This window comes from Tiliqua scincoides, chromosome 3 (assembly GCF_035046505.1).
Source record: "Tiliqua scincoides isolate rTilSci1 chromosome 3, rTilSci1.hap2, whole genome shotgun sequence".
Classification (NCBI taxonomy): domain Eukaryota; kingdom Metazoa; phylum Chordata; class Lepidosauria; order Squamata; family Scincidae; genus Tiliqua; species Tiliqua scincoides.
The window spans coordinates 164,095,609-164,122,176 of record NC_089823.1 but is presented as its reverse complement, the minus strand read 5'-3'; the positions used below and the strand labels follow the sequence as shown (position 1 = coordinate 164,122,176).

Genomic DNA, 26,568 nt, shown 5'->3' with positions numbered 1-26,568 from the left:
GATCTGTTTGGGAATCAACTAGCAACTATTCAACATTTTTTTAAAAAAAAATCAAGCATGTACTTGCTTAAAGCAACATCTAGTTTGACCCTAACTCCAGATATAAAGTCTGCCAGCTCACTATACATGCCCTTTTGTGGTCTACAACAGTCAGTCACGAACACAAATCCCAATAAAGCCCTTTAGTGAATCCCTGTTAGTATACTCTCCATCATAAAGACTTCAAGACCTGCCCTTTGCTTCTTACGCGTCGTGCATGGCACATTTTCAGTCAATACTTTTGAATAGATTTTTGATGAGAGCTTTAAGGAAAGCCAAGTTCACATTATGGACCAAGTTCCTCAATCTAAGAGATTTAGGAGATATGGTTAACCTATTGCTTAATTAAAACCATAGTGATCTTTAAACCTGGATTTGATTATATATTTGATGAAATCCACATCCTATAAAAATTTAAAGCTATGAAAGTCAGTATTTATTTTGGAGGCCTGCAGTTATTTCTTACAGTCCGTTTCCTATACACTCAGCTTATGTTACAAGTACAGTATGTAAAATAAAGTTTTAACAAAAGATTGAACCAACCATTTCTTCTTCAAGTTGCTAGAAAAACCAAATGATTACAGGTGCTACAAAATACTATTTATCTTGCCTGAGCTTTGTTTGAAAACTACTTGATATTTTTCTTACAGATTTTTAAAATGTACTTTTTTTCCAAAATGCATTCTCATTCATGCATCAATTAGTTGTGAAATTTCTCTTCAATAAATATGTTTTTATATATACCTGAAATTCTCGCAACATCTGCCTTGATGGTGCCCAGTCATTAATGATCAGAACACATAAAAAGCAGAAATTCAACATCAGTATTTGAAACAGGAATTCTGGCATCTGAAATCACATTGATAACTCAATTCTACTGAAGCTGACATGTACTATGGTTGCAGAACCACCAAATTACCACTGTAGTACATTATACATTCTAATAGCGCATGAGGGTGAGTGCGTTTCAGCAAGAGCAGAACTGCAGAACACTGAAAAGGATGTGTCTTAAAAAAATGACCAAAGCTGAGGGGTTTCTTGTCTTCCCCTAAAAAAGATTTAGCTTCCCTTTCCATATAAATACATAGCTTCGTAAATACGCAGGACCTTGCAACCTTTTGATAAGAATCCATTAATGACTTTTGACTGGATTGTTAGTAAGGTTGAGCAGAAACTTTTTCTGCTTGAGAGGGGACTTGGCAGAGTAAAGCAAAAGCCTTAATGAAAACACTTCCTGTCCTCACTCTGGTAACTTGTGAGTAAATAAAAAGGAACAAGCAACACCCATCAGCACTGGGGAGGGCAATCACTCTGTGGTGTCACTAGGGTTGGCGTCATCCAGTATATGGTGTTACTCATGGTGTGATCCCCATGGACCTCCTCCCGTTTGCAGTGTCTGCTCAGATTGCTGCCTCTTTCTCCTCTCTTGGCTGTTTGCAGCTGCCAAGTTCCAACGTAATACATGCCCTGAGCAGGCTGCATGTGCTACTTCAGCTCAGGTATGTTTAACAGAAGGGGAGCACCCCAAGCTTTCCCTCACAGATGTGGCCAGGTGATGCCGTGTACTCCAAACCTTGTACTCCTCATCAAGTTTTTCAGAATGGGGGGAAATGCAGTCTCTTTCAGCAATGGTAGTCACAAGGCTTGCTGACCTTTTGAAATACACACAGAGGCAATCGGTCTCTCCTTAGGCGCTTTCACTAGGAGGCAGCAATCCCTCCCTTCACCAGGAGTCCCAGTGATAATCACTGCCATTTAGCCTTCTTTCACATGCTCAGGGGGAAGGGAGGAGTGAAGCCTGGAGAGAAAATGATTGATGGATTGTCAGCCAACTGCCCTCTCTCAAATTAAGAAGGCTATTGTTAAATGACTGTTTCCTTTAATTTAAAGGGTACTTATCAGTGTTGAGATAGAAAAATATGTGGATTCCCTCCCCCCCCCCCCTGAAAAATCCACGGATAATTAGGATTAGGCGGATAATTAGGATTAGGCGCGGAGACCTGTAATCCCTTGCATGACTGTCTCCCTACAATAGTAAAAAGCAGTTTTTAAAACTGTGGTTTTAAAGGGATGCATTTTTCCCCTTCTCCAGGGATCAGTACATTCCTTCTCATTTGCAGTGGCCATTTGTGTTGAGTCAAATCTGTGCATAACAAGGTTGGACCTGTAATCAGTGGAAGTAGAATAGAATCAGATGACAATCTCACAGATATGAAAACATGACAGAGAATTAAGCCTTTATGTACCAAATTGTTCCCTTTTCAACATGCTTACATGGGTGGTGGAGGGACGGTGAAAACCCCAGTTCAGAATATGCTTGCTGTTTCTCCTGCTTAATATTCTAGTTTATATTTCTTTCCCTCTCCCCAACTGCAAGCACAGTGAAAGTTTTTATCTCAGTAGGGGTCTCCACTTTGTAGAAACAGTTTTGAAAGCCTGTCATTGGAAAATGAAAATAAAGCTAAAGCAACATCATTGTGGACACATCAAAGATGGTGCTGAACACACTAAAGGGATACAACCACTCTCTAAAAGTATCACCATAATTCTGTTATTTATAAGCCTATAAGTCTTAAAAGTGCTTAAATTGGCCATGAAAATGTTCAATTAAATTGCATTATATGAACATAGAATAAATGGATTTAGGGACCACAGGGGAAGTTTCTAAGCTTGTTTTGAGACTACACCATATGCAAGGTAACAAGAAAGAAGTTAATCACAGTACTCTGCATGGTTAGCTTGTTACAGGATTTCCCATTCAAGTGCATCAAGTGGTTTTAACGTAGCAAGTCATTTTCCTTTAATATTATTTAACAGCTTAACAGCCTGCTTCCTTTATGTTACTCAACAGCAATTTTTTTTTCTACCCAGAGTGCATTTACTTAAACAAGGATATCCACACTACACAGAAGTACTTTTCTTTTGACATTACTTTGTAATAAATGTAGTAAATGAGCCATGAATATTGGTATTTAACCAATAATAAAAACTATCGTTATTTATTTAAAATGTATCAGATTTTCTTCACCTAAAAAAGCTAATTGACAAGGCTATTCAGGTCAGCTGCCGGTATTAAAGTTGACTGAATCACATTAAATGCTATTTAAAGGATGTGAACAAGCTAAAAGAAAAATTAAACTGGGGCCATTAAAATTTAATTTGACTTTGCAATGCCATTAACATTTGGGTTTTATGCAATGGCAGGCGTTCTAAAAATATATCCGTATAATTTAGAAGCCCAGAGTTGTCAAGTGGATGGCCCTTGTGTAGGAAAAATGATGATGCGTGACCTTAAGGAAAAATTATAGAAAGAATCAAAGGTGATAACTCCATTGGCTCCCATGGGTATCTATCTGACAGCCTGCTTGTTATTCAGTATGAAGTCAAATGCATTCACATGTACTTCTCACAACAAGGAGATCTCTTCCCCTTTTTTGTTTTATACTCTCCCTTTACTTTAATCCCTTTCCTGTTATTGCTTTGTGATGCTTGTTTGCATAACATCGCCTATATCCTTTGAGACACCGCAGGAGGCCATGTAGATGGGCAGTTATACAGCTGAGATAATTACCAGCTAGCATGAGGCTAGCTTAGAAGAATCAAGTTAATCAGCAGCTACTCCTTGTAGAGTATTTGAGGATTACTACAGAGTAATAACAATCTATCAGCTTTCTCGTGATAAAGGAAATTACAGAAGACCAGTGTTTTACGTTTCTGTGCAAGGGATTGCGGTCACTCCAGGATATCATGGAGTCTAGGAAGAAGTTCACCAAATGTTGTATGGACTACAGACTGAAGAAATATTCACTTTAAACCATTTCTGCCTAACGCTGCATGTACACAACAGGGATCAAATGTGTACTGGCAGAAATAGGTTATTAATATTAGTTCAAATGCATTGAAATATCCAGCCTCATTTCCGTTCTGTCTCTTACAATGGGAAAAGAAATGGAAGGAGACATCTGACCCAACAGGATTTGCAACATGACTAGAGCGCAACCTCCTTCCACTGTCTTCCATAGATGACAAAAGGGAGCAGGAACTGCCAGATTCCCAGCAGGATCAGTGTTTAAATCCCCTTCTCTCACCTGCGTCCCTTCCCAAAATGTCTTTTGGGAAGACACATCCCTGAAGAGGAGATATAAGGCAGTACTATTTGTTACATATCTGTCCTGGCTCTATTTCATGTAGTTCAAGGAAGTCAACACAGAATTTCCAGACAGTTTCCCATCCAGACACTGACCAGCCCCACTCTTGTTTAGCAAGACAGCTGCAGCATGAGCCCTTTGATCACACTAGGGACTAATATACCTCTCTCAGACCCCAGTGTTTGCTCTATTGTAGGGAAAAGGTGCAAAAGAGAGCGACTAAGATGATTACTGGGCTGGGGCACCTTCCTTATGAGGAAAGGCTATGGTGTCTGGGCCTCTTCAGCCTAGAAAAGAGGCGCCTGAGGGGGGACATGATTGAGACATACAAAATTATGCAGGGAATGGACAGAGTGGATAGAGAGATGCTCTTTACACTCTCACATAACACCAGAACCAGGGGACATCCACTACAGTTGAGTGTTGGGAGAGTTAGAACAGACAAAAGAAAATATTTCTTTACTTAGCGTGTGGTTGGTCTGTGGAACTCCTTGCCACAGGATGTGGTGATGGCATCTGGCCTGGACACCTTTAAAAGGGGATTGGACAAGTTTCTGGAGGAAAAATCCATTATGGGTTACAAGCCATGATGTGTATGCGCAACCTCCTGATTTTAGAAATGGGTTATGTCAGAATGCCAGATGCAAGGGAGGGCACCAGGATGAGGTTTCCTGGAGCATTTGGTGGGGCACTGTGAGATACAGGAAGCTGGTCTAGATGGGCCTATGGCCTGATCCAGTGGGGGGGGGGGCTGTTCTTATATAAGCTTACTCAGAGGTAAGCTGCCCTAAAAGTAACTGATGGGCATCACACACTCTCCCCAGGCATGGGAGAATAATACACAACTTCCACTGACTGGTCATTTGTAGCTGATCTAAACTACCGAACATGCTCTTTGGGTCTCTGTTCAACTTGCAATGAGTGTGTGGACAGTACTTGGAACAAATGCACTAGGATATTTCAAAACTAGCAAAAATACAAACTATAAATACTTACATTGTTTACTGCTTGGTTTGTCAAAAATGTAAAGTGGAAGTAATCTAATAAAAACATAGTCTGCATAAATACTTCCCCTATAACAGGTATATATTTCTTCCAGAGATTATTATCTTTGAGCTGTACTTCCAGGATAGTCAGAGCATACAGCAATTCTGAGACAAGTTTTGGCGTTTTTTTGCCCCATAAAAACCTGCATTCCAGTTACTTTTAGGCACCCCTGTCTGGGATCATCATTTGCTCCTAGCGCAGCACCTCATTGTGACAAATGAAAGCAGACTATAGATGGGTAATTCATGCCCATGGATCTGACATGGGAGCAAAGGGCCCAGTGGTGCTGGTATTAGATCGATGATATAACTCATATGGGTACCTACAAGGAGACCTGGGCCACTTTTACAGACACGTAAAAGGGTGGTTCAGTCACTGAAGGGTGCCCCCATCCATGCACCTAAAACTCCTAATCCATTTGGGGAAATGAAGTTTTGTACCTTTGTTTTGTGACCCTTTCCTTTCCTCCTGCTCCCCTTTTTCTTGGCGTGTTATTTGAAAAATGAGAAAAGATTACTAGAAAACAATTAAAAACAAACAAAACTGTTTGCCCGGCAGGAAGACAGGAAGGAGACCAACTTGAGTTCATGTGCAAATGGCTTGGCTGAATTAGAAGCACTAAATAAGCACACACATAACCAGTGATTTGAACAATGTGATTTGAACACACATGCCCCCCTTGAAGCCTTCATTCAAGGTTAGCCTTATGCAGATCATACACCTAACTATATATCACTCACTTCTGTAGCTTTTGAAGAAACACTGGTGCAGTGACTCCTGCTAAATACATCAGAAAAGAATTCTGTAGACTGAAACTATTTTCAGTGGGTTATATGACAGAATGCCCACAGGGAGAAGACTGTTCTGCTGCGGAGCGGCAGAACCAGAGGCAGAACTGAGGGCATGGAACGTGTCCAAAGCCTCTTCTCAGCCTTTGCCCTTGACAGAACTGCCTAATCCCTCTAGGATTTGTTGAAGTTAGAGACTGTGCAAACCTTTTGATTGGCACAAGTGTTCACTGAGCAAAATTACTGCAAAGCTCCCTTAAAGCACATTTCCTTCTACAAAAATGAGAAATAACAGCTTGATAAAAACCATTGTCTTTCCAAGAACGGCACAGCAAAGAAATAAGCAGAAATTACTGTAATTTAGACTTCAGCAACTGGGTACAAGTTCTCGCTTTCCTTATTACAACTAATGGCTTGGACCAGAAAGCCAAAAAGTAATGATAGCATCTAAGATACAATCAAATGCCAAAATATTTTACAATGCTAACATGCATGTGAGCGGAACAGGACTGGGGGTGGATGGAACAGGAAGGAGATCGGGTGGGTGGGCAAACTGGGCCCAGGAGGGGGCAGAATCAGCAGCACATGCTGAATCCCCAGCCCCTTCATGTGCCCGATCCACCTGCAAGAAGCAATGCAAACTAGCACAGCAATACCACAGGCGCAGGTTCTAGTTACCCCATAGTGGCTGCTAGACCTTACCCTGGGACATAGAAACAAAAGTCCCTCTTCCCCAAGGAGACCTCCAGCACCAAAACCTCTCCCGTAAGAAGCAGTGGAGGCCATTCCAGCATCGCTGCATCACTATATGGGAGTTTAGGTAGGAGTGGGCTGTTAATCATGTCCCCCCTCACCATCTTTCTAGACTGAAGAGCCCCAAACATTGTAGCCTTTCCACATACGGGAGGTGCAATAGCCCACTCATCATTTGGGCTGCTCTCTTATCCTTCTTGAGATGTGGCAACCAGAACAGGACACAATACTCCAGATGTTGCCATACCATCAATTTGTACAATGGCATAATAATATTGTTTGTTTTATTCTCAATTCCTTCTTTAATGTTTCCAAGTATCTAATTGGCCTTCTTCACAGCCTCCACACACTTGGGTCATCGCTTTCATCGAGCTGGCCACCACAGCCTCAAGATCTTTCTCCTGATTCATCATAGATAGGTTAGAATTCATCAGCATATATGTGAAATTTTGATTTCTTGTCCCAATGTGCATCACTTTACATTTACTTACACTGACGTGTATCTGCCATTTGGCCACCCACTCCCCCAGTTTGGAGAAGTCCTTCTGAAGCTCCTCACAATCCATTTTAGACTCCAGAAAAGTTTAGTGTCATCTGCAAATGTGGCCACTTCGCTTCTTATCCCAATTACAGGTCAGATCCTTAGCGCACACCATTTTTCAACTCTCTCCATTGTGAAAACTGTCCATTTACACTCACTCTCTTACTTGTGATTCTGATTCAGATCCTAATTTAGGCCCTACTAGCCAATAATAGTAAAATTCCCCATTCATAGGTGGGTTCACAGGTGGCCAGAAGCGCTTATGCTTCTCCACAGTGGTATATACGGCACAATCCTAGGCAGTATGTTAGGTCAATAGGTATTGCTTGTCCAAGGCTACCAAGAGTTCTTTGGCTGAGATTTGGGCTCAGGTCTCCCAAGTCTCAGCCTAACATACACTAGCCATCTAGAGATCTCCTTCTGGCATAGATCCCTCCCTATTTTTTCTTGACAAGAAGTTCTTTTGTGTGGCAGGAGCATTAATTCCTGCAGTCTTTCACTTACAGTTATAGTCTGTACTATGTGCTGTGCAATGTGGTCTTTTGAAACATGTAGCTCAGTTCTAAGAGAGATACTCAATCACGCCTCAGGTCTTTGTGGTGAGCCAAAGAGTGAGATCCACCTGCAAAACCTGGATGGAAGCTAACACAGTTATAAACACAGGTGGGCCCTGCGCACTCCCCGCATGCATCCATTACCTTGTTTTACATATTTACCCCAGCAAAAACATCCTGCTTAACAAGGTTGCTATAAGCTTACAAGCTGCCTCCCGCTTGAAAAAGACTAAGGGCACAATCCTAACCCACTTTCCAGCACTGACCTAAGGGCAATGTAGCTCTGAGGTAAGGAAACAAACACTCCCTTACTTTGAGGAGGCCTCCGTCAGTGCCCCCCAACTGCAGGATGCAGCATATGTCCCATTGGCACAGCGATGCCAGTGCTGGAAAGTTGGTTAGGATTTGGGCCTAAATCAACCTTAATGTGAAGTGGAAGTTACCCTGCAGGTGCTGCTGCAGGTTTGATTTTTCATAAGGACCCCAGGGGTTCTCTGCTCTCTTAGGAGGTGTTTTCTCCAGATAGCTCACCCTCTGCCTAGTATCTGTAGCCTGAGATGGTGACAAATGATCAAGTTTTCCCCATTCAGGAAAGGGAAAGCAGGTAGCAGGAAGAAATTAGCATGCTGAGTAGTAGACACTGTTCTCTTTGGTCAGCCTGGGACTCTTCTCTCCCTTTTCCCTGACAGATACACATCATATTTCAGCACCACATAATATGCAGTAGTCCTCACTGATCATTTATGACTTCACGTACTAATTCTTAACACTGCTCTTGCAACATATTTTCTGATGTGCTTCATATAGTGTTCAGTCAACAGCCTTACTAAGTAAACAATAAAATGCACTCCCATAGACAGTGTGGGTGGGAAAGGAGGAGATATATTTAGACTTCTCACAGCTGTTCTAAATTTGCACTAGACTTTCTGCGCTGCAATTTGTGTTTCCAAAAAATCACCCAGATATGAGTGTGATTGCTGAAAGGTGTTTTTCAACATCTCCCAATCTGGTGCACCAGTCATAGCAAAGCTAAAAGTCACAAATCACGGAGTTAAAGAGGAACATTTGAAATTAAGTTCTGTTTTGCCTTCTACCATTTTCTGTTGGCAACCTTCAGTCTCGAAAGACTATGGTATCACGCTCTGAATGGTGGTTCGGGAACAGCATCTAGTGTGGCTGAAAAGGCCGATTCAGGAGTGACAATCTCTTCCACACTGGGAGCAAGTGCAGTCTGTCCCTGGTCTGTCTCCCTGGCTATGGGCCTTCCTTCTTTGCCTCTTTGCCTCAGTCTGTTGGCCAAGTGTCTCTTCAAACTGGGAAAGGCCATGCTGCACAGCCTGCCTCCAAGCGGGCTGCTCAGAGGCCAGGGTTTCCCACCTGTTGAGGTCCACTCCTAAGGCCTTCGATCCCTCTTGCAGATGTCCTTGTATCGCAGCTGTGGTCTACCTGTAGGGCGCTTTCCTTGCACGAGTTCTCCATAGAGGAGATCCTTTGGGATCCGGCCATCATCCATTCTCACGACATGACAGAGCCAACGCAGGCGTCTCTGTTTCAGCAGTGCATACATGCTAGGGATTCCAGCACGTTCCAGGACTGTGTTGTTTGGAACTTTGTCCTTCCACCATACGTATACAACTAAGACAATGGCTCCCACACAATCCAATCCTAGACTTTTTAAAAAAAATTCAGAAGCAAGTCCCACTGATTTCAGTGGGATTTACTTCCAAGGAAGAGACCATAGAGTTTCATAACCTAACCATCCTATTCCCTGCCACCAGCGCTGATGCGACCATGACAGAAAAGGTGCTTGCTGCACCTGATGATGGGGGGGGGGGACAACCCAAGGCAAATGAGAAGTAAAAATTATTTTTAATTACCTTTGCATAAACCCTGGGGCCACCTATGGGTCTCCTTGGACATATGCCATCTACTTTGGTCATGAATGTCTAAAGAAAGACAAGGGGCAGGAAGGTGTAAAATGAGATAAGATTCTAGCAGTGGCCTGGTCACGTGCTAAATGGCATGTTTTGCAATGCTGTAGGTCCAGCTATGCTGCCAGAATGCTCATTCCAGCAGCTAATTCCCAATCATAGATTTGGGCTGTTCAGCTGCAATTCTGTACATAATTACCTGGGAGTACGTCCCATTACACTCAATGGAATCTATTTCTGTGTAGACATGTTTAGGCTTGTTATGTTACAGTAAAATTCTGTGTGTGTCTACTCAGAAGTTCCACTGTGTTCAAAGGGGCTTACTTCCAGGAAAGTGTGGGCAAGATTGCAGCCCTAGTCTTCTAAGCAAGAACCTAAGAAATGAACTGCACATCCAATCACGCCATACATTATAATGCTCCCTAATTCTGAGAGAAGGGTACTAACCTAGCTTCCTATATGTCTACTCAGAAGTAAGTCTCCTGTGGGGCCTACTTCCAGGAAAGTGTGGGTAGTATTGCAACCCTAGTCTTCTGTGCAAGAACTTAAAAAACAAACAGCACATTCAATCATGCCATGCGGTATAATACTCCCTAATTCTGAGATGCTGGGTTACCAGATATAGAGGGGGACAGAGTGCCTATACCAGGGATGCCCAAACCCTGGCCCTGGGGCCACTTGCGGCCCTCAAGGACTCCCAATGCGGCCCTCAAGGAGCCCCCAGTCTCCAATGAGCCTCTGGCCCTCCGGAGATTTGTTGGAGCCCACACTGTCTGATGCAACTGCTCTCAGCATGAGGGCAACTGTTTGACCTCTCACATGAGCTGTGGGATGAGGGCTCCCTCCACTGCTTGTTGTTTCACATCTGTGATGCAGAAGTGGCAGCAAAGGAAAGGCTGGCCTTGCTTTCTGCAAGGCCTTTTATAGGCCATGAGCTATTGCAAGACCTTCATTCATTCATATAAGTTCATCTTTAATATATTCATTTATGTAAACTTATGTAAATTTATTCAAATTTTAAATGTAAATTAATTCTTTTTTTTTTTTCCTGGCCCCCCAACAGTGTCAGAGAGACAGTGTGGCCCTCCTGCCAAAAACTTTGGACGCCCCTGGCCTATACCTTTAACCATTGGATAGAAGAGGGAATTTTTCCAGGTGTAGCTTTTTAAACCTTTCCATGTTGAGTTGCACCTGCCAAAATTCCCTATCCAATAAAAAGTTTAAAGGTATAGGCACTCTGTCCCCTGTCCTCCCCTTTGTATCTGGTAACCCTAATGGTACAGGGGGGCCCTGTACCTGCAGATCCCATATCCACTGATTCAGTTATCCTTGAATGTGGGAGGCCCCATTGCACACACACCCCGCACCCTCCAGAGGTGAGTGCAGAGGGCTTCCCATGACTCCCTAATGCCTTTTAAAGGCATAAAAAAGTCACTTCCAGTTTTATGAAAAAAAAAACTGGAAGTGACTATTTTTGGCCTAAACAGCCATTCTGAGGCCCACAGAGGCTGCAGGTGGACATGCGCGGAATGCACGGGGCTCAGAAGACCCTCTGGAAGTGAGGGGAGCACAGCTTCCTTTGCCTCCAGAAGATGGAGGCATTGCTGGTATCCGTGGCTTCAGCTAACTGCGAGGGGGAAGGTTCCAGAATGGAACCCCTGTGAATACTGAGGCACGCCTGTACTAGCTTTGCTTTCCATATGCAGGGATTTCTGTTATATGTCAGAGTACAGAAATTTGAAATACCCCACCTGCAGTTTCTGAAGTGATACAGTTCCAGAAGACCTTTACTTGATTTCTAAACACACATTAACTCTGAAACAATTTACTATAAGTTCCTCCCTAAAACCATCATTCATGATGAGCCATTTAAGAAAGAAGACTTGGATGCAAGTCTGTACCTGCACATGGTTTAAATTTTACATTGCCATATTTCTTTTGTTACTTTTGTTAGTAAGAGCTAACTTTGTGCTGACATGACCTTGAATACACATAACCTGCATGTGATCTCAAGTCTGTGACAATCAGTTCAATTTGAATGTAGAAACAGAAGAAAGTAGAACTCACAGGTTCTGTTAGAAATCACCTCTGGTGAACAACTTTAATTGATTCCAAACACAGCAGTTTGACCTGAATGATGACTCACTGAAAGAATTTAAAAACCTGTGTTAAATGCCTGCCAAATCCCTGTTTCTCCTTTTCTAAGGATGGGTCCTCCATTTAAAACATTAACTGTTGACTCATCACTTGAAGTTTGTGCATCCTGTTTTCATGGGAGAAATCAGAAGCTGGCAATCTGAGAACTTTGTATTGAGAAAAGAAGCCAACCCTAACATCACTGACTTCTTCGACACGAAGTCAATTCATTTGGCTTGGAAAGAAAGACTATCCACAGGCAACATTGGCAGGGAAACAGAGCCTCAGATTAAAGTTTAAGGCTGCTGGAGTCTGTGAGAAAATGGATACATTGTGTGGACAATGCTGCTGACACTTGTGCTGAGAAAGAGACAAGACAGAGCTTTGACTGTCACAGCAGTGGACACTAGCTAGTCATAGGTGGTAGAACTTTGGAGGTTTGTGGGTGGTAGAGTTGAGAAGGCATGAATGAGAAGTCTTCCCAGAAACCACTTCCGAATGAAGAACCAGAAGCGGACTACTTAGTGGTATCTTCAGGCAGGGCCTAGGAGAGGGGGATAAAGGGGGTAATTTGTACCCGGGCCCAGGGTCAGAAAGGGGGCCCAGGAGTCAAAGGAGGGGGCCCAGAAAGTTCCTGGGATCTTACATTTTCCTCTCTCGCCTGAACTCGCAGCCTGCGCATGATGTTGGGGGCTAAACAGCGGGCGTGCAGTGGCAACTGCTGCTGCAAGCCATGCACACCGAGCTCAGGAATGCATCAATGGCCCTCCTTAACATCGTATCACATCTGGGAGAAAACTGGCATGCTACAGTAGCTCTTTGCCTTGTGGATCCAATAACCACGAAGGATTGTATAGGAGTTCAGGGACACAATGGCAGGGTTGCAGCTGCTGCAGAAGTTTGTTTCGGTGCACACAGTCCATTCGAGTGTGACTCTAACTACAATGATGCTAATTTTCTGCAATGATTTGCTATATTTCAAAGATTTTAGAGAGACTAAGGAGTGTATTTGGTTTTCCATTTTACTTTATCTAGCTGCCAATCCCGAATGGCTGGGTAAACCTGGGCTCCACATCAAGAAGCCTGGTAGACCTGGGCTTCAAAGACTATTATGGCTGTCAACATCCTCCCCACACCTCATTTTGTCTCCCATTCTGCCTGCTCCCATTGCCCTCCTCCCCCTTTGGGAAGAGGCCCAAAAGAAACTTTGTACCCCCTGATAAAATTCCTCTCAGAAGCCCTGTCTTCAGGAGATGATTCAGCAGGAGTGTGAGTATCCGAAGGTCTGTGGTGTGAAGCAGGGTTGGGAACTCGAGTCAGTGACTTTGACTCGAGTCATGAAAATGCTTGTTTTTTCACTGACTCATGAGTCACATGCATGGAAGACTCGGAAAAAACACTCCGAGGTCTGACTTGGCACTCGTCCCCACTCATGTCAACTTGAGTCTTCCTTTGTCTGTGCTTACTTATTGCTTTCACAGCATGAAAAACCTCATGGTTTATCTGGTGTGCTTCCTGGGGCATTTGGTGGGCCGCTGTGAGATACATGAAGCTGGACTAGATGGGCCTATGGCCTGATCCAGTGGGGCTGTTCTTATGTTCTTATGGGGCCATCATTCCGACTGGGTGATCAGCAGGGAGTTTCCAGTCACGAGGCAGGGAAGGGTTAATGTGAGCAGGAGGGGGAGGGGGGAGCAGGCTCTCTGATAGAAAGGAAGGAATGGATGATCAATAGATGGGAGGTTGAGAGGTTTGGTATTTTCTTTGGCTGAGAGAGGAAGGAGAAGGAGGCCAAGGGGGTTCTTGCCTTATGATGGGCTGCAGAAACCCAGAGAGAGGAAGGAAGCAGGGAAGTGGGGGGAGGCAGTTCATAGTGATCATGCTTCCCATCATGCCATGGCTCCATTGTTGCTTGGGTGGAGGGGAGGAAATGTGGATCCACCCATTTTCCAGGAAAGCCCTACAGTGTGTGGATGTGACCCATTGTTGGTGTGTCCCACAGTCCAAATTAGTTAGGGAATTGAAATAGCCATGGGGTCTAGTCATTCTTGAGCCTGTTTTTATAGTTTTATCCAAATAAAAGCATATCAATATCCTTTAATAAGCATAAACAGGTTGAGCACCCCGAAATACAGAATATTCCAAAATACAGAATTCTTTTGTGTGCCAACATGACTCTTCTAAAACATTTTTGTCTAAATAAACCTTGTTTCATGCACAAAATTATTAAAAATATTGTATAAAATTACCTTATGTGTATAAATGGTATATGAAACATAATGAATTTTGTGTTTAGACTTGGGCCTCATCCCCAAGATCTCTCATTACGTATATGCAAGTATTCCAAAAAACGGAAAACATCCAAAACACTTCTGATCGCAGGCATTTTGGATACCTAACCTGAATGCTTTTATAAGCATAAACATATAAATATGCAAATAAAGCAATCTGTTAATAAACTAAGCATTGGTCTGTTGGTTCAGTTTAATATTATGATCCCTCCCACACCTACGACTTACCAGGGGAAAGATTTTTAGTGTCTGGTGCTAGCGGGTGATTAGTAAAAGAAAAGTGAAATATTTGTGCAGGAGCCACTCCCCCATTACCATTGAAAAGGAATTTCCTTACCTGTGATTAAAAGGTGTTGTATTTTAGGATCCGCTCACAGGGTTATTGAAAGAACTACATGAGGGGGTTAACAGAAACAGGGAATGGTGAATTTTTCCTGACTTCACTGTCTTAACAACATTCCCCTTCCTTACATATTGGCATAGCCCCTTTGGAATGATATAGTATGGGTGGTGGCAAACATTAAACCTCTGCTGCAGCTATCATCTGTTTCACCATGAACACAGATCATGGGTCACTAACATTACAATCATTAATATGCATATGTGGCGAACAGTTGCATTTCAGTTCCTTGCACATCAAACTAAGTCTCAAGACATGTTTAATGAGACAAACAAGAGCAACATATGAGCTGAACAGATTGCTGAAAACTATCTTAGCTTGTGCTGTCACGTTTTGTTGATGACTGTGGGAACCTTGGAATGACTAATGTATGTTCCACTTTATATTAATGCACTTCAGAAGGTACATAACCAAGAAACAAATTGTAATCACTATTTCATTGTATAGATAAGAGACCAGACTAGCCAAAAACTCATAAGGTCCCCACTTTCTAATACAACAAGCAAACAATGATTCATATACTCAAGTTACTTTAATAGCGCAAATGAACCACCTTGACCTCAGGTCAATTGTCCTGAAGTGTGATATCTTTGAGCTTATCAGATCAATAAGTAATTCCTGTATTCCATTGTTGTCAAGAAACCAATACAGACGAACTTGAAAAATAGAGAAGCAATTCTGGGAGTCACGCACATGTCTAATACAAATACAAGAATAGACATTTCTGTCTCAGAAAGAATCCATTCAAGCCTTCAGAGATGCTTCCATCACTTGTCTTTTTTTTGGAGATGCATGAGTGTTGAAATGATGCAACATTAGATACTGCACCTAATCATTTTAGATACAGAAAGCCAAAACATTTCTCCGGTGTTTTCAATTTTCCTTTAAAGCAGCTGCCAGGAAGTGGGAATGAAGCAGAGCAGCAACACTGTAGAAGAGTGAGTGTGCTGTGTGCCTTGAGAATAGTCAAGGGGGAGGCAGACGGTGGGTGCCATTTCTCCCATTTTAGCACCCGTATGACCTGGGAGTTTGAGTCAGACCCTGCTGCAGTTTTTTTCTGTATTAAATCTTTTAATAAAGTGGCCCAAATTTTAGTTCCAAGCATTTGTCTCATGTCTTCTTTTATGGGGAGGTGCAAGGGTAAATGTCTATGGGCCCAATCCTATCCAACTTTCCAGTGCTGGTGCAGCTGCAATGCAGCCCTGAGGAAATGGAACAATCATTCCCTTACCTGAAGGAAGCTTTCATGACTGATCCCCAACTGTAGAATGCAGTGTATGCCCCATTGGCATAGCTGCAGCAACTGTTACCCTGCACATACCCAATCTCATCTGATCTCGGAAGCTAAGCAGGGTCAGGCCTGGTTAGTACTTGGATGGGAGACTGCCTGGGAATACCAGGTGCTGTAGGCTTATACCATAGTCTTTCGAGACTGAAGGTTGCCAATCACCACCACCAGTGCTGGAAAGTTGGATAGGATTTGGCCCTAGATCATCACAAGCAAATATATTTTCTTCAAAACAGACAAACATCTTATTGTACTATAACAGTGGTTCTCAAATCTTTTCGCACCAGAACTCACTTTTTAGAATGACAATCTTTTGGAACCCACCAGGAGTGATGTCATTAACCAGGAAGTGATATCTTGGTCAGAAGTTATATCATCAATTTAGGCTTTAAACCCAAGCTGCAATCAGCCAAAGGTTCCACTACATAGCAAGCTTGTGCTGTTATTTTGTATAACTCAGAATTAAAATATTCCAGCTCAGAAGTCAAAGCAAAATGCAGACTTGGATCATTCTCCAACCACACAGTCTTTCCAGAATTCCATCTTCTTATCTATTCAGGGCAAAGTAACATGCCTTTCTCCCACCAGGAGTCTGCCCTGCCCAGCAACTATGTAGCTGGTATTTTCAGCTCTGTATTTTCAATGGAGGCTGAGCTAGTGGGTCCCAACCTATTGTTTGAGAAACACTGCTCTATAGCAACCATTCTCAATGGGAGCCATATGGTCCACTGGTCAGCCCTGGTACATATGAAAGGGGGCCACAGACTGAAAACTGGGGAAAGAGAGGTTATGTTTATCTGTTTGTGTTGTATCCTTGTTTGAGAGAGGGTACCTAAAACCTGAGAAGAGCTTCTTAGGGGCTGTAGCAAAAACAAAACAAAAAAAAAACCCTGTTCTATAGGATAAGGATCAAGTTCAGACTGAGGAGATATGGAAAAATCTATTGATGTACCATTTTGTGTGTGAAAACTCTATTTTCATATATATATATATATATATATATATATATATGCATATTATGTAAGGCTTCATGTTCTTATCTATTACAGTACTTACTTCGGTGATGTGAGCAAAACAGTAGCATTCCAAGACTTTAAAAATATTATTAAAATTAATCGGGGGTGGGGGGTAATCATAGCATTCTTTTCTATCACTGATTTCCCACACATCAAATCTTGCAACAAGGTCTAAAATTTATTATACTTACCTTCTGAAGCCACCAGTCAAAGTTACTAAAGCACTGGGAACAAATTTCCGCACAGTATCTTTCACTATTTGGCTAGCTGAATCTGCTTCTTCCTTAGATACGAAGCTAGCAAGATCTTCATAATGTAGTAAACCTGAAAAGCAATTTAATTTGATAAATTTGGTGTCATGAGCAATGCCTAGAGGACAACATAGCAGTCCTCAATCTAGAAGACCTAAGTTTGAGTTCAAACTGAAGCATGAAGTAATTGGGCGGCCTACGTCAACTCATTGCTGGCCATCAACAAGGGATTAAAAATAACTTTCCTCACAGAATTGGAAGGGTGGTGAGAAAATACTATACTGTTAAGGCTAATAAATAACTTTTTATAAAGTTCCACTCATGCTGCTGTAACTGAAACTGACCAACGTGCTACTACTTGGGGTTTTCTGACATTTTGAATAAATAGGATTTTGTGAAAAAATGAAGTCTTTTTCAGGGTTCTTTGATTAGAAATAATGTGGATCTAAATGTATGTGATTGTACTGGGCAATCTCAGGGTGAGAGAAAGAGGAGAGAAGCAGGAATGGAAAGGGGAAGGAGGAGGCCAGACCACTGTGGCCAAGAGACCCATATCTCACAAGACCTTGTTCCAGTAATAGTAGACCACCAGACAAGGGTATAGATATTGATGGCCCAACCCTATTCTCATGATGAGGCACTCTCTCTGCCGGTCTTCACAGTGCTGTTGCCAGAACAGCAACTGGAAGGCCACGCATGACCTGAAGCGTGGTGTGGGCTGGCTGCTGGCAGGCTTCTGCTAGCGGAGGCATGGGGATCAGAATAGGGCAGATTGGGGCAGGATAGGGGCAAGTCACAGCAGCAGAATCATCTGTCATATCCCAAACTCCCAGCCTGGCCCAGGCATGCCCTTTCCAAGCTCCTCAGAGCTACACGAAACAAACATCATGCATAAATCTGAGGAGTCCTGTTGGGGACCATGAGGCGGTCAGGAAATTAAATAAAGCTTTTCATTTCTTACCTCTCTGGGCAGGGGAGGGAATGGATAGAAATGGGCTGTTAGAGGAGAAATGACTCAGAAAGGAGAAAGAGAGACAAACACAAAGAGGTTGATAAACATGAAAAAATGCTGAACGTGAAGGAGAAAGTGCAGCAATTTCTGGGCATCCAACAAAGGGACTGAGGGAAGGATAGGGGGAGGGGTTAGGATGATGGGATGTGATTCCCTTTTACTCCTTTCTGAAACTCAGAGGAGAATTCTATGGGAAGGTTCCTATTTCCTGCTGCATCTGCAGATGAGTGTAAAGATATTTCCTATATTATTAGACAACAATTTTAAATTATTTTAAATTATAGAGACATTCACTTAATAGTTTTATTACAGAAAAAATTCACTTGCTGAAAAATGGCTACTGCATAATCAGGATGCTAAGAAAGAGAAAGTTCTATCAAGAAAGTATAGTGCTGCATCTTATCTAAGGGAGAGAGTAACCTCCTGAGATGGCCTAACAGATAGAGTATGCCGTTTCATTTAAAATTCTTCCTGAAAACCAAACCAGACATATTGTAAAATCCCAGAGGCTATACCTTTAGCATAAATACATCTAGATCCATATTTCCCCAACTCAAGGTTAAACTTGGAGGGGGTTGTGTGGTTTTGGTGCAGAAATGAAATGAACTTCTCAATAAGGTTTCTGAAAGAAAGAAAGCTGATCTTGAAAACACAAGAAAATGCGAAAATTCTCTCTGAACACTGAAGTGCGAAAGAAATGGAATTTGATCCAGTCATAAATTAAAAACCAACCATTTTATGCAAAACATGCTCATGTAGTTGTTTTATGGCTTGTGACAACACTGGCAGCACTTATTCCAAGAAGAGAATCTTTCACATTCCAAATACATTTCATTTGAAGATCATATTTAATTTTCAGAGTTATAACAATTGGAAAATGTTTGTTTCCATAAAAAAAAAAATACACCTTATTTACCTAGGATCACTGAGTTTGCAATATTTTATGGAAAACATTTATTAAATTTCATTATAATATAATAATATGCTTTTTTTAAAAATTCCAAAATATTCAACTTCATAGCACATTCTATGATTAGTCAATAAATATGTAAAGCATAAATTGAACAAATCATATCCAAATGCTCATCAGTGAACCTGTGTTTCTAATTAATGTTATTTTCAAGATTTTAAACAGCCTGGATTAGATTTGACTGCAATGTTTACCTGATCTTTGCATTCTTGTCAGTTTCAAGTTCTTGTTACATTTCACTTCTTCCAGTGTCCTGAAACCCAGCCTATACCATCTTTCAGATGTCTTCAGTCCCACACCAAAAACAGAAGTAAAGAGCTACAGAGAGTAGAAATTTGGCTCATTAATACAAAGGAAGGAATATTAACCCTACTGTCCCTTCTGCATTGCTAATAATGACCAATGGGTTCACTTTCAGCTATAGTTTTATCAATATAAAGATAATTCAGTATTTTACAGCTCAATCCTACTTAACTCCCCATCATAGTGTCCACTGAATCCCACGGGGGGAGTTTTAGCCTCAGGAGGCTCCCTCAAGGCAAGGGAACATTTGTTTCCTTCTTAGGAGTAAGCCCCTGCCAGCCCAGTGGATTAACTTGGACCTGTGCCAACGATATCATTGGTGCAAGTCTGCATTGGTCTGTGAAGGCAGATCAGGCTCAGGATGGGGGCTAGGATTTGGCAGGTGCTGCTGCTGCCAAACCCCGCCCCCTTCCTAGACCCAATCCACCCTCCTTCCCACACTGCCCTTCCCCTCCCCACAAGCCTTTTTGAAATTGCACTTATCCAAATTACCCTTGCCCAAATCCCACTCATTTCACTAGGACTCCTATGGGGAAAAAAATCTTCATCAGCTGTATCAGGAATATTGTTAGGTTTAAGAAGGAGCTTGTTATATGAATATAGTTAAAGAGACAATGAAGAAAAGCAAACAGTTTCAGAAACGAACTGGCCTCCCAGATGAACAACGTCCACATTATTTATAAGTTTTCTTAGCAAAGCTGAACCTCCCTGAAAATTCATTGCCATTCATAGAATTTGAGAACTGGGTGTAAAGTCCAGTAATAATTGTCCCTTTCTAGTGAATCCCCAGTCTTTGAATCCAGGCTATGCTAATTTTATCTTGACTTCCTAATGAGATTAATTTTTTTTTGGAAGCAATTATGATAAAGAAAAGAAAAGGGTGAAAATCCTGGACAATTTAAAATACATATTACTCTGCATTTTCAAGTGAAATTACCTAGGTTTTGTAGAAAGCTTGCTGTTGTGAAGAAGCGTGATTATATTTTGTAATCTCATTTTTTCCCAAAAAAATTATTTAGATTCATATCTAATAATTTTTGCAGTACTTTGTTTGCATCACAGTCTTTTAATGGGATCAGAGAATTCCACAGAAGCTTTATTAGGCCTTGCAAAAAGTATTTTTCTTTTTCCTTTTTTTTTCCCCTCCCAAGTATGTATTATCAATGACAGTAACTGAAACAAAGTTAAACTTTTCGGCCTCTAAAGATTTGTTTCTTTAAAATGCTTTCAGTACAATTAACTTCACTGAAGGTTGTCTTTCTGCATGGCACTTCACATACACTTACACTTCCATCTAAACAATTTTACTTGGCAATCAGCTCCAAATGATTCCACTAAATTTTCTAATTATTAAGGATGAATTCAAGTGTGCTTCTTCTTTTTGTATGTTCAGTAATGTGTGGCCTGAGGAACTTAGAGATCTCCCCTAAACACAGCGAATGTAGAACTTGCACTTCTGTCATGGGTATGAAAGTTTTCCTTTGTTCTGCATGCCCCACCGTGGCAGCCAGTGGGATCTAGGGAGAAAAATCTGTCTGGAATGCCGCCATGAGCCTTGAGGCTTGTCAAACTGCTTGGGGAAGGAGAATAGCACCAAGGCATCAGGGTTCATGAAAGGGAGGAGTTAAAGTACCCACTTTCCTCATACCTGCAAGGGAGGAATTAGTTTTCTGGGTATAGTAGGAGCTGAAGGACACTACCTGGCTCCCAGTCGTTTCTCCTCAGCCTTCCTTCTGGTCAACCTTGATACCTTTATAGCCCCCAGGAGCCCTTTGTCTTCCTGCTTTTTCCCTACTTCCTGCTAAGTCAGCCATTTTCAACCACTGTGCCACGAGTGGTCCACAGCTGTGCCACGAGAATTTGGGGGAAGATCATTTATTAGTAGGGCCAATGGGGTTGTGAGCCCCCGAATGGCAGCAGGGTGTGACTTGTCAATTGGCAAAAACCTGATGGTGTGCCTTAACAATTTTAGTGCCTTGCCAGTGTGCCATGAGATGAAAAAGGTTGAAAATCGCTCTGCTAGGTCATTGTTGGTCAGCTTTTTGAGTGCAGGTCTGAGTACATAAGAACATAAGAAAAGCTCCACTGGATCAGGCCATAGGCCCATCTAGTCCAGCTTCCTGTATCTCACAGTGGCCCAACAAATGCCCCAGGAAGCACACCAGATAACAAGAGACCTCATCCTGGTGCCCTCCCTTGCATCTAGCATTCTGACATAGCCCATTTCTACAATTAGGAGGTTGCACATACACATCATGGCTTGTAACCCGTAATGAATTTTTCCTCCAGAAACTTGTCCAATCCCCTTTCAAAGGCATCCAGGCCAGATGCCATCACCACATCCTGTGGTAAGGAGTTCCAGAGTTCCACAGACCAACCACACGTGAGTAAAGAAATATTTTCTTTACTCTGTTCTAACTCTCCCAACACTCAATTTTAGTGGATGTCCCCTGGTTCTGGTGTTATGTGAGAGAGTGTAAAGAGCATCTCTCTATCCACTCTGTCCATCCCATCATAATTTTGTGTGTCTTAGTCATGTCCCCCCTCAGGCGTCTCTTTTCTAGGCTGAAGAGGCCCAAATGCCGTAGCCTTTCCTCATAAGGAAGGTGCCCCAGCCCAGTAATCATCTTAGCCACTCTCTTTTGCACCTTTTCCATTTCCACTTCCATTTCTATGTCTTTTTTGAGATGCGGTGACCAGAACTGGACACAATACTCCAGGTGTCGCCTTACCATCGATTTGTACAACGGCATTATAATATTAGCCGTTTTGTTCTCAATAACTTTTCTAATGATCCCAAGCATAGAATTGGCCTTCTTCACTGCCGCCACACACTGGGTCAACACTTTCATTGACCTGTCCACCACTGCCCCAAGATCTCTCTCCTGATCTGTCACAGACAGCTCAGAACCCATCAGTCTATATGTAAAGTTTTGATTTTTTGCCCCAATGTGCATGACTTTACACTTACTTACATTGAAGTGCATCTGCCATTTTGCTGCCTATTCTCCCAGTCTGGAGAGATCCTTTTGGAGCTCCTCACAATCACTTCTGGTCTTCACCACTCAGAAAAGTTTGGTGTCGTCTGCAAACTTAGCCACCTCACTGCTCAACCCTGTCTCCAGGTCATTTATGAAGAGGTTGAAAAGCACCGGTCCCAGGACAGATCCTTGGGGCACACCGCTTTTCACTTCTCTCCATTGTGAAAATTGCCCATTGACACCCACTCTCTGTTTCCTGGCCTTCAACCAGTTCTCAATCCATGAGAGGACCTGTCCTCTAATTCCCTGACTGTGGAGTTTTTTTAGTAGCCTTTGGTGAGGGACTGTGTCGAACGCCTTCTGAAAGTCCAGATATATTATGTCTACGGGTTCTCCCCCATCCACATGTCTGTTGACCTTATCAAAGAATTCTATAAGGTTTGTGAGGCAAGACTTACCCTTACAGAAGCCATGCTGATTCTCCCTCAGCAAGGCCTATGAGTAGAACCTCACCCTCCCCCCGCACCACAGAGGCTTACTCCTGGGAAAAGAAATGATTATTCCCATATCCAGAGGAGATCTCTGTAAAGGCTCCCCCACAGGATGCAATGGTAGCCATTTCAGAGCTGCTGCATCAGTGAGGGGAGCAAGAATCAGATTGGGCTGTTAATCATCTACCTAAACCTGGCAGAATTCAGAAAACTAGAATTCAGAATAAGGCTGATGTATCATGTTTACAATTAATGAACCAAAAATAAGTGGTGAAGACTACTTTAAAAAGGGGGTATACACTATGTTAATTTTCAAGAATGATTTACACCAATATTGAAAGTCTACAGTAGTGTTTCTCAACAAGTGATACAGGTACCACCAATGGTATTTGAGGTGGTGTCTGGTGAAACTTGTGGGATCCCCCTAGACTGCCACCTGGAAGAGAGATGGGTGACATGAAATGACAAACATAGCAGGAGACTTGGCTTGATGGGCAGAGCTCCACAGCATGCTTTTCAAGCACTCTAAAAAGCCCTCCTGTCCACCCTCTTAATGGTGTTTGTCATGTCACATTGGGCCTCCCAATTCAGAAGTAACTGGCAATGACATCATCAACAGTTACTTCTAGTGGTACTTCCAATAGGTAGATAATGCAAAGTGGTACAGTGAGGGATAAACATTGAGAAATGCTGATCTACAGCATATTATGCAGATATGACCAAAACAGGAAGTACATCTGATTTACTATCCAATAGATACGGGCAGATCACAGGTGGATCATGAGCTCACGTTCTTCAGGTGCCAACTCCCAATTTCTCTCCCTTCTCTCTTCACTTTCCATCCTACACTGCTCCTACTGCCTGAACCAGGCCTGAAGCAAAAATAGACCATGCTTCTTGGTACAGGAAACAAAGATGAGAATTTGAAGAGATACTGGACTGTTGCTTAGCAACAGCTCCACACACTGTCTTACTGCTTCCACATTGTTTAGAAAGTGAGGAGAGTGTACAAGGCTGTTTCTAGGTAGCAGACTAAAGCAGGAGATCTTGGTGATGGTCATGAAAAGAGAGAGGAAAGGAGCTGGTGGTTGTGTTGGTGATTTCTCATTTCCCATCTGTATTTCCATCTTGTAATTTCTTAATTGGAAGGAGCAACATAGACACAAGGAACTTCCCCATTGCAACAGCTGTCCATTCAGTTCAGCTGAGAGAGCTGATATCCATTTTCTCATCCAATCCATCCAAAATACTAGAGTTCTCAGCCAAATAGGCAAAGCAGTAGCAGCAAGAACCAGCACCACCACGTGATTTGTTGCAGGCAGCAAAACAGCATGTGACTCCCCAGAACTTGCACATCAGTGGAGGACTTTGTCATTCACCCTCTGCTTTTTGTGGGGGAAACACAGAGCTCAATCCTAGACATGTCTATTCAGACACAAGTCCCACTGTGTTCAGTTGAGCTTACTCACAGGAAAGTTTGTATCATATTGCAGCCTTAGAGGTTACTGCTGGACAAGTGAATGTAAGTGTGGAGGAGCCCAACCCTGAGCTTGGCGCTCCGGTTTTCTGCCGGGGCGTACTGTCGCAAATGTGCTGTAAGGCACGTCTGCGAGGCTTACCACTGAGCCAGCGCCCATGCTAGCCCAGTGCTGGCCAGCGCTGGGCTAGAGCCGGGCAGGCACACGTCCTCTTCTACTCGGCAGTCTCACAGACTGCCGAGCCGCGACACGTTAAGTGGGGGTGTGGAGGGGGATGGGAAGGAGGCCTAGCAGAGAGTCAGGTGGAGGGCGGAGAGAGGGTAGGGAGGAGGCATTACGGGGAGGCAGGAGGCAGAAAGAGGGTTGGCGGGAGGCATGCCAGGGGGAGGGTGCGAGGTGAGTCCTACATGAATGCATTTACCTTACTGAGTAGCCCCATTGCGGGGCTGCTTCCTTTACCTGGGAGAAGGGGACGAAAGTCCCCTTCTCCTGAGGTGCTGCCCGCGATGGCCCTAGGCACACAGGATTCGGTGGTAGCCATTTCGGTGCCGCCAAAGCTGGGTGCCCCAGGCAGCTCAGGATTGGGCTGCCCACTCACTTCTTTGTCATGGACAGATCACATCATTGTGAAGTTGACAATGATAATTTCTGACAGTTTTTTCTTGTAAGTCGCCTTGAGTACCCTATAGTTTAGAAGAAAAGGTCAGGATATAAATCCCTTAAGTAAATAAAAAAATAATATATTTAGTGAGGGGAGAGCAATTGTCCCTTTTCAGTTCTGCATAACATCTTTCCTAGAGGCTATTTGTTGGTGTTTCTTCTTCATCTTTTTAGATTGTGAGCTTTTTTGAAACAAATATAATTTATTTTGCTATGTAGAGGGGGGTCCCTCATATCCGCGAGTCCGTATTTGCTGTTTCATTTTATCTGTTGCCGAATGGAACCCCTGGGGATACAGGGACACGCCTGTATACGCCTTTGTTAATTTTTTGGTTGAAAAGCAGTATATAAATACTCTTAATCTTCAGCATCTTCATCATCATCATCATGTTTGATTTCTATGAGTAGGGCTGTGCACAATGAGAGGCGGGCAATGCAACACATCAGACTAAGTTTTGGACAACTGCAACAAGCTTCACTAAGAGCTAAAAAGACTTACTTTAAATGTTCTGTAATGCTCACTGTTCAGCAAAGCAGTCACTCTAGGACTCTCCCCATCTTCTAGGATATCCTGTAAACACAAGACACATGCATTTGCACAAATTTAAAACAATACATTTCTTTAATTGAGGAAATATTTTGTTAGTAATTGAGCCCAACCTTATGCGTGTCTACTCAGAAGTAAGTCTCATTATAGTCAATGGGGCTTACTCTCAGGAAAGTGTGGTTAGGATTGCACACTAGTCTTAGGGCCCAATCCTATCCAACTTTCTAGTGCTGGTGCAGCTGCAATGCAGCCCCGAGGAAAGGGAACAAATATTCCCTTACCCTGAGGAGGTCTCCATGATTGCTCCCCTACTACAGGATGCAGCACATGCCCCATTGGCACAGCAGCACCAGCACTGGAAAATTGGATAGGATTTGGCCCTTAGGCTGCAATCCTATCCACACTTTCCTGGGAGTAAGCCCCATTGAACAAAATACGACTTACTTCTGAGTAGACCTGGTTAGGATTGTGCACTTAGTCTAGGATAGCTAAACAGCAAGGATATATTTATAAACATACCGTCTTTAGTCTTTATTTGTTTCATTCAGTCTCTGTTTCAATAAATATTACGATTTGTTTCATTTTTTATTATTTTTAGAGTATTTTTTCTGAATATTTTGTCAGTCGTTCTGTTTTAAAATTAAACGAATATATAAAACAAGTTTTAGATTAAAATTTGTCTGACATTTTCAGTGGAGTTTTGTTTTAGATTTTGAAAATTTACTTTCTGTATTCATACTATGCCTAGATAATTTATTCTCTGGCAAGCGTGACCTTCATTTACTTCACATCATTATTCAACAACAATATTTTTTTTCCTTTCATGTTTTATTCTAGCTCTTTGCAAGAATTGTGCTAATCCAACAGCACAGTTCTAAGCATGTCTACTAAGAAGTGTCAATGAATTCAATTTGACTTACTCCAGGTAAGAGTGTATAGGACT

At 42.5% G+C, this 26,568-nt stretch overlaps 1 protein-coding gene and 1 pseudogene across 1 annotated transcript in view; one reads left to right on the top strand and one right to left on the bottom strand.

Annotated features, from left to right (window-relative positions):
- DNTT (DNA nucleotidylexotransferase) overlaps positions 1–26,568 on the bottom strand; it is a 136,537-nt gene that overhangs the window by 64,357 nt on the left and 45,612 nt on the right. Inside the window, exons 6-8 of the mRNA XM_066621018.1 lie at positions 25,578–25,649; positions 19,360–19,483; positions 17,124–17,256 (exon numbers count right to left, since the gene is read on the bottom strand). Of these exons, the coding sequence (XP_066477115.1) occupies positions 17,124–17,256; positions 19,360–19,483; positions 25,578–25,649 (329 nt within the window). The remainder of the gene's footprint in view (positions 1–17,123; positions 17,257–19,359; positions 19,484–25,577; positions 25,650–26,568) is intronic.
- LOC136646873 (5S ribosomal RNA) lies at positions 15,921–16,040 on the top strand (annotated as a pseudogene).